Source organism: Anneissia japonica, unplaced genomic scaffold (genome assembly GCF_011630105.1).
Source record: "Anneissia japonica isolate Jap-2015-1 unplaced genomic scaffold, ASM1163010v1 scaffold287743_len2803612_cov181, whole genome shotgun sequence".
Classification (NCBI taxonomy): domain Eukaryota; kingdom Metazoa; phylum Echinodermata; class Crinoidea; order Comatulida; family Comatulidae; genus Anneissia; species Anneissia japonica.
The window spans coordinates 932,565-941,728 of NW_022733259.1; the positions used below are offsets into that span (position 1 = coordinate 932,565).

Sequence of the window (9,164 nt, forward strand, 5' to 3'; positions counted from 1 at the left end):
TGAAATATACAAATATTAAGCAATTAATATAAAAATATTTATATATTTATACAAATTAATATATATATAAATTATATATATATATATATATAAATATAAAAAATTAATATACAAATATTAAGCAATTAATATAAAAATATTTATATATTTATAAAAATATATATATATATATAAATTATATATATATATATATATATAAAAAATTAATATATATATATATATATATAAAAATGAAAATATAAAGATAGCAATTAATATATAAATATTAAGCTATTCAAATATGGAATTGAATAATTCATCTTTTTTAAAGCTTATAGCAGACAGTACCAACATTAATTATAAAGGAGTTTCTCAAAGATAAATATCTATCTTAAAAATGGTTTTAGGCCAAGTAAAAAAAAAATATAGCTACTCATCCTAATAATATTTTGAAAAAAGGAGAATGAGGGCAATTTGTTTATGGCAAATCCAAGATGGCCGATGAGAAACAGCTACTAATTTCTCACTTTCATAAAGTATACACATTGAAAGCAAATAAAAGAAACACTAGACATGATTCATACCATATGTATCCCCAACCATGAACATTTGAGAGAGGAATTTTACTGATGCGAGTCAGCCAGATTTTCGTACTTTTCATAAAATAAAGGAAATAAAAAAATAAAATAAAATAAACACCGTGAGTGAGAATTGATGGTCTTATGTCACATGAGTAAACAGATTGTATTAGATTTTGAGAGATAAACATATAATCTAGTCTTCTATATATTTGAGTTGATTTTCTACGCCATGTAAAATGAGTTCTTGTGGAATTAAGTGTCCTCCATGCATCAATTACATTAAAATTTTTCATAAAGTTCATTAATGTATATGTTGAATTGTCTGTTATGCTTTTACTGCCTTTTTGGCCTAAATTTTTATTTAAAACACAATTCATATCTCCAGATATGATGATGTTACTCTCTTCATTAACTATAAAGTTCTTAATAATATTGTTTAACTTTCTATAAAAAAAACACTTCGTTCACTTGCAGTATTTGGTGCATATACATTAACAAGCACAAATGACGATATGTCTATTGCGATGCTTATAATGACAAATCTACCATTTTCATCAATCTGTGTTTTATTAACCTTATAGGTATCACAATCCTTAATCAGAGTTGAAACTCCTCTTGAGTAAGAAGATCCAAAGCTATGATACGCTTGACCTTGCCAAGGAAATTCATATTGATTTATTTTATTACAAGTCATGTGCGTTTCTTGAATGAAAAATATATCAACTTTATTGTCATTTGCCCATTTGAAAATACATTTCTGCTTATGCTTCTCTCTTAATCCTCTAGCATTGAGAGACAAGAAGTGAATGTTAGGTGTCATTTAATAAATTAATATATAATAAGTATATAAGTATAAATAAGTGTAATAAATAATAAGTATCTATCAATTTTGTTTGTTTACCTATTTGTTTTATTTATTTATTAATTTTTTTAATTTTTTTTTTATTTTTTTTTATTTTTTTATTTATTAATTTTTTTTTATCCCTAATTACGTCCAACAGATTATTGGTTGTAAACATCAGTTTTATATGTATCTGTAAGTCAGACATAGATAACAGATTGCTGTAAGTAAGACTAAAATTTGCATAGACAGTTAAGATCGTCACACAAACGCCTATTGTTAATAATATTCATGCTATTGTTTACGGTCAACCATGATAACGTACAGTACTTGCATAGTGCATTTAAAGACATGTTTCGTGATCGGTGAATCGGGGTCATCATTATTATTATTACTATTTTTATGAATGTGATTTATCGAGATCCTTGTATTTAGCATGAGTTTATCAAGGAATGAATATTTAACTATTTTTTGTTTTACTTTTACTTGATTTTCTTCTTCTCTTGGTTCCAGGCTGGGTTGGAGAGACAACGTTCACTGCTTCTTCTTCTGTTTTTTTATCTGTAGAGTTCTTTTTCGATTTTGATTGTTCGTTTGGTAACGACTTTATGAAATCTGTAATCTTTCCCTTTTTCTTTTTGGTATCTGCTGTTTCACTTCGCTCTTCGATTTCCTTCTCATTCTCAGCATCACTTGTGCTACCTGAGTCATCACTTTCATCTTCACTGTCGTCGGTGTCTGTGTCTTTTTCATTCTGTTCTACCACTCTTGTCCATACCTCTTGAATTAGACGTTCTCCAGACGTATCATGCAGTAGTTTAACCGCACTACATTGGTCTTTTTTGTGCCCTTGTATACCACAGATATGGCATACAAGCTCATTTGTACATTCATTTGCACTGTGCCCTTGCTTTAGGCGTTTGGAACATTTCGCTCTCTCATCTTTTTGACCATTGTGAAAGAATCTTCCTTTAAATCCACTTACACTAATGAACCTTGGTAGTGCAGTATTGAGCGTTTCCACAAATGCAAGCCGGTCACCATTTAAACAGTTTGTCAGATGCCCATCAACTCTTAATTTCATGCGTTGAATATTTCCTATTATTTTGCAATTAAAACGTATTAGAGATTTCCTGATTTCGTCGTCTGCCACCGACAGAGTTAGGTCCTTAATGATTACTCGGGTTGAGTCTTCCCGGTGAAGGTAAGGATTTTGTTCATAAACTTGAATGTTCTTACCTCTGATATTGATTCCTGATGTTATCAAATTTACTCTATCTTGCAGAGAATCAATATAAAGCCTCCACAAATTCTTGATTCTTTGTACACCAAAAATATTTTGGCTTTCTACATAATTTAGCAATGCCTTGTATATGTCCTGAGGTTCAATAAATGACTCTCCTTTTGTATTTACCTCATCAACTTTCATGTATATAGGTTTCATGCTTCTTAGACTCTCTTTTATATTTCCCGCGTTGAGCGTCAGCTGATCTTTGGACGCGGGAGTCGTACTAGCCATCATTTGTGAAAATTTCAGAATTCTGGTATGGTATCCAAAAAAAATTCAAATATGTTACCTTAAAAGCTTTCACAATTCATTGATAGACTTTTTCAGAGCAAAACTGCAACTGATCCTTTAAATTCTGATATTTTTTGTAGAGCGAGTGTAAAGAACGTTCCCCTTAGAGATCTGTCTGTCGCCACTTCACTACATTAATATCTAGCCTATTTCATTAAAACATTATTTGTGTACCCAGCGCAGACGCAGGTCCAGAGGGGCACACGGGAACTTACCCCACCCCGTTTTGCCACTAAATATTAAAATTTCAATGCATATTGAAATTAGCGATACTCACTTATCTATTCGAAAATGCATTGACCTTTTTATTGTTATAAATGTCTTTCTATCTCTCAATTTTTGTTCTTGTTCCTCTTCCTGAAATTTACAATTAAGCAGTGATTAGCTTCGCCACAGGTTGATCAGACTTTTAGGCTTTGATAAGTGAATATATAAACAAATACGTAAGTCCTATGTATACATTCAACAAACTTAATTAAAGACTAAAACAAACACATACCATACCACTTTATAGCACACACGTACCTCGTCGCGTTGCGTTCTGCTGTATTGGCCTATGGATGGATACTGAAGATTCAAGTTATTAAAATGAGCCTCTCAAATCTCTCCCTGGACCCCCACCAGGGTCATGGGCCACGGGTGGTCTCAGCCGCAGTGGCGTATCTAGAAATCTTTAAATGGGGTGGTCGATCGTCGGGGATCGATGATTAGGTCAGGGAGTGCTAGCTTGCAAAATAAGGTGATTTGAGGTGATTTAAAACTACTTGACCGTGATTTTTGGGGGAGACTGGGGGGTTGGGGAGAGCGAGTATTCCACGGGGACGCGGACCACTGCTCAATCGTATTATTAATTATGAATTACTCGCTTTTCTGTAGCTTCCTGGCGCGCGGGAATGAAATGATGTCATTGGGGTTTCCCCTCTATGACTTTACTTACGTCAATGGTGGCGCACTTGATGTATTTATCATATCCAGTCTTTTTCTTCCTCTTTTCTCTGTGCCGAGCAGGCATCGCGAAACAATGGGGCTGAAGTCATGGGCGAATACTAATAGTGATTAGGGGCCTAGCTTTGCTTAGCTTGCAAAAACGTTAAACGGAAAGATGAGGATGGGAAGAAGCACCATCCAGAAGCTACTCATCTTGTGTTTGTGTGCCTCCTTGCTTGGATTTTTTATGATGATCATGAATATCGGTAAGTCTTTTTCAAGATGTGTGCCACGTCATACAGCCTAGCTAGTGCTAGTAGGCCTAATTACGCCTAGACTAGGCCTAGGCTTAGCTAGTCAGATCATCTTCATTCATGTTTTTTTTTTTTTTTTTTTTTTTTTTTTTTTCAGTTTTTCTTTGTTTTTTTTTGTCTGTTCAGTGCTACTCGGTGTCTGGATAAGCTATGTCGGTTAAGCTAGGCCTAGGGCCTAAATGAACAATTTGATAACTACTCCCAGGATAGATGAAATATACTTCTTCAAATTAAAGTTTTCACAAAGTTTACATTTTTATGATAAACCAAGTTTTCTACTGTATAGAATGCATATTTAAAGATGTATCATGTATGTACAGTAGTACCTGCCAAAAAAATTGAAGAAAAAAAAAACAACACCCCAAAAACGAAATAAAATAATTTACAAGGATCAGAAAGTTAGTAAACTTCCAACCAGATTGCAAAGATTAGTTTACACAATTTGCTAAAAATATTCTAAAATTTATTGACAGCCAATTTAATTAAGATCAATCAGAAGAATAATACAGGAAAGATAAGTATTTAATTATTTGTATATTCTGAAATATACAAATATTAAGCAATTAATATAAAAATATTTATATATTTATAAAAATTAATATATATATAAATTATATATATATATATATAAATATAAAAAATTAATATACAAATATTAAGCAATTAATATAAAAATATTTATATATTTATAAAAATTAATATATATATATAAATTATATATATATATATAAAAAATTAATATATATATATATAAAAATGAAAATATAAAGATAGCAATTAATATATAAATATTAAGCTATTCAAATATGGAACAGAATAATTCATCTTTTTTAAAGCTTATAGCAGACAGCACCAACATTAATTATAAAGGAGTTTCTCAAAAATAAATATCTATCTTAAAAGTGGTTTTAGGCCAAGTAAAAAAAAATATAGCTACTCATCCTAATAATATTTTGAAAAAAGGAGAATGAGGGCAATTTGTTTATGGCAAATCCAAGATGGCCGATGAGAAACAGCTACTAATTTCTCACTTTCATAAAGTATACACATTGAAAGCAAATAAAAGAAACACTAGACATGATTCATACCATATGTATCCCCAACCATGAACATTTGAGAGAGGAATTTTACTGATGCGAGTCAGCCAGATTTTCGTACTTTTCGTAAAATAAAGGAAATAAAAAAATAAAATAAAATAAACACCGTGGCTAGAGATACGGTACCGTATCTGTACTTCCATTTTGCTAAATGTATGGTAAATGGCATTACGTCACCATCACCCAATGAAGTGCGAATTGTGTGTGGCAGATGGAAGTGGAAATACGGTACCGTATCTCTAGCCACGGCATAAAATAAATTGGTGAGGCAAAGAAAATAGATGCGCGGGGACGGGAAACTATTAATTTTTTTTGTTTTTGCCATACGTATTTAAATAAGAAATTTTCTTTTTTATTTACTAGGTTTTAATTGTCAAAATGGTGCTAAGACAAAAGGAAATGTTGATGGACTTGCAAAAGAAATCAATGATGATTTTAAGAAAAAAATGAAAGAATTAGAAGAAAAAGAAAAAAATATTAATTTGGCTGCAAAAAGACTTGATTTCTTACAAACTACCTTAAGAAGACAGTATCCGTATGCTGTGGATTATATTTCGCAAATTATAGACGATGATTTGCCAACTATATACGCTATCACGCCAACATATGCGAGACACGTTCAGAAAGCAGAGTTAACGCGGATATCACAAACTTTTCTACATATAAAAAACTTTCATTGGATAGTTGTAGAAGATGCATTGGAGAAAAGTCAACTCGTTTCTCATTTTTTAGAAAAATCAGGCTTAGTATACACCCACTTGAATACAAAAACACCAGAACATTACCAGCTCGGCGAAAATGATCCAAGCTGGTTGAAGCCAAGAGGAGTTGAACAGAGAAACCTAGCAATAGACTGGTTGCTTAGGCATGTTGATGCCAATAAGGAACCAGGAGTTTTATACTTCGCTGATGATGATAATACTTATGATCTACAGATATTTCATGAGGTAATTAGATACGTGTTTCTTGAAGTTTACAGTAGCGGAGCCAGAATTTCCCTAATGAGGGGTCAAAGTACCCCGACAGGGATCCAAATGCACCTCAGCCCCACTCTGAGTTGAGTGGCCGAACGGTAAGGTGGGGGGGGGGCGTTGCCTAATATAGCTTTAACATCGGCGCTGGTTCCAGCCGCTTCTCGCCCAGGTAGAGCCAAGTCTTCTAGGATAAGGAATTAAAATGGAGGTTCCAATGTACACATCTGGCTTGTGTGCACTTAAAGAACCTACAGTATTGCATCTTTCAAAAGATTAGGGGGTTACCCTGATGCTATGGTTCATTTCAGTCCCTGTGGAATGACGTGAGCATGTAGCTACTATAAGCACCTCATTACGGCGCCTAGGTAGTCCCAGACCACATACTATACGCAATTCATCACAATGATGCGTGAGTTATATGGGTCTTCAGGACCCACATATATATGTAAATGCCCAACTGAATCTAGGAGGAGGAGGTTTGCCTACAATGACTGCAAATTTGTTTCTAATACTTAGCCATTTTTTACTGTTTTATTTTTCTACACTTAATATTTGGATTCATCTTCTCCAATATTAACAATTTTTGAAACTTTACGATAAAAATTGTAATGTATTTTATCCGGTTTCTGTATGGTACTTGTTTTTGAATGTGAATGTGATTGTTGTATTTTTTTTAATGAGATTTTCTACTGAACTGGTTCCCCAGTATAAAGAATAAAGAAAATAAATTTTTAGAAAAACAGTGTTCCCAGACAAATTTACAGGCACAATACTTGGCTTCTTCTCCGATGGTGGTCCAGGGTTCCCCAATAGGGGATCCTGTGTCACCTGGACCCCTGGTTGGCGCCACCACTGGTAGTTCACTGTGGTTAATAGGTACAATTTAAACGTGTGTGAATCAGGTTGAGGTCAAAAAGTAGTTAAATGGCATACAAATAAAACAATAAAAATTTACAATTAAAAACAGTTTAATATTTAAGTCCTTGAAAAAGTAGCAGCTGTTATTAGAATGCCATCAAAATGTCAAGAAAAACCTGCAATATGGTAATTCAGTGGCAGATTGGCTTATCTTTCAATTGGTTGCTGACCAATGCGCCTTTGGGGTGTGGCGCTTTTTTTAGAAGGGAAAATTGACAATGATAGTTAAGATAGTTATCACTTTAAAATATTATTTAACAGCATCCATATAAATATGTTTCTGGAGTCTTAAAACATAGTAATGGTAAAGGTAGGAAAGTAGATAACAGTTTTTTTTTTGCTGTATTCCATGCCCAATATTATCAAAACATGAATGATTCCAAAAACCTAAGTGCCTCTAGTTTTTGTTACTGGACCACTAACTGTTTGGGTCTAGTTCACGCCTTTCCTCGATAAACTTTCATTGATGTACATTTTCAAAAAATAATAATATTACATGATTTTGTTTTAAATACAATAGATGAGGAGTACACAAACGGTGTCCGTATGGCCAGTCGGTATTGTTGGTGGGCTCAAGTTTGAGCGCCCTCTGTTGAATGCACAGGGAAGGGTTTATGCGTGGTACACAGCGTGGAAGCCAGAGCGACCATTTGCAATCGACATGGCAGGATTCGCTGTCAATCTTCAGCTTCTACAACAGAATTCGCAAGCTAGATTTGACATACGAGTCCCCAGGGGCTACATAGAATCTTCTCTCCTTTCAAAAATCGTCACTATGGAAGATTTAGAACCCAAGGCAGATTTATGCACAAAGGCAATTTATTTTCATTTTCATTTTGAATACTAAAGCCGGGCACTCACTGACGCGTTTTTACAGAGAATGCAACGCCACAACGCAAATGCAACAGATCATTTTTAATGACGATCCATTTAGACTGCCATTGACAATGAGCAGATGACATCGCCTCAATTCCTCATGAGTGAGCTCAGTGAGTGACCGGTTTATACTATGTTCATTATATATTCTGTTCATTTTCAAGGCTGGTCGGAAAAAGCACCATGAGCGCTGAATGGTGAAGACTGGCGCTATAAAAGTATTTTATAGGTCCATGATGATAAAAGTCTCCAAAATTATTATCTATATCCTTAAATATTTGTGACAACAGTACTAAAATGTGATTTAAATTTTATTTGGTAATTGCAGAATTATAATTATTATATATGGTTTTAATTTAGTATATTTAACCTAAATATAAGTACTGTATGTAAATTGTAACAATTAGCATATTGTAAATTAAATATGCTAATTTATTATGAACAATAATACAGGAATTTGCACTGCGCATTTTGCCAAGGGATACAAGGATCAATAAAAATGAATTTTTAAAAGTGGATACTTTAAGTAACAATTGGAAACGACACCAACAGAAAAACAAACATCAGACAATAAATTTAAAAACATCTACTATAAATAAAATAAGAATTTAACATTGTTTATAAATTTATGAATTTGAATAATATTTCTAGTACTCTTTTACCCTGAAAAACTTCTGTATGTTATGAATTTCAGGTTGGGAGATTTGTCTAAAATATTCATGTAATTTAATAAGGCATACCCAGATACAGAGTGTATTAGCATTACATTGAACATATAGTTAAGAATCATGAAAATAAATTGCTCAAAATTTAATGTTTACAAATAAATGGTGTTTTTATTTTTTTTATAGGTCTATGTGTGGCACACAAGGACAGAGAAACCAAAGATGAAACAGGAGGACATTTTGTTAAAGCAAGGCAAACCATCTGACCCAAATGTAGAGGTTTAGGAGACACTGGCAAGGGGAAATACAGACCTTCCTCTAATTAAGACCCATCCAATTAAAGACCATTTTTCTGTGGTCCCAAATTAACAAATATTTTTAAATTTTATTAATCTAACCAAAGCTGATAAAGA

The 9,164-nt window shown here is 32.9% G+C and overlaps 1 protein-coding gene across 1 annotated transcript; it reads left to right on the forward strand.

The window, feature by feature from the left end:
• Positions 1–4,034: 4,034 nt before the first annotated feature.
• LOC117116085 (galactosylgalactosylxylosylprotein 3-beta-glucuronosyltransferase 3-like) lies at positions 4,035–9,070 on the forward strand. The gene is made up of 4 exons (XM_033260031.1): positions 4,035–4,173; positions 5,682–6,265; positions 7,731–8,024; positions 8,938–9,070. The coding sequence occupies exons 1-4, from the start codon at positions 4,083–4,085 to the stop codon at positions 9,034–9,036; spliced, it is 1,068 nt and encodes a 355-aa protein (XP_033115922.1). The 5' UTR covers positions 4,035–4,082; the 3' UTR covers positions 9,037–9,070.
• Positions 9,071–9,164: the final 94 nt, after the last annotated feature.

Excerpts from the sequence above, each read along its gene's own strand:
- LOC117116085 (XM_033260031.1), top strand. The coding sequence starts at position 4,083 with ATGAGGATGGGAAGAAGCACCATCCAGAAGCTACTCATCTTGTGTTTG. Across the intron at positions 4,174-5,681 it reads TATGATGATCATGAATATCG|GTTTTAATTGTCAAAATGGT; the intron begins GTAAGTCTTTTT and ends TTTATTTACTAG. Across the intron at positions 6,266-7,730 it reads ATCTACAGATATTTCATGAG|ATGAGGAGTACACAAACGGT; the intron begins GTAATTAGATAC and ends TAAATACAATAG.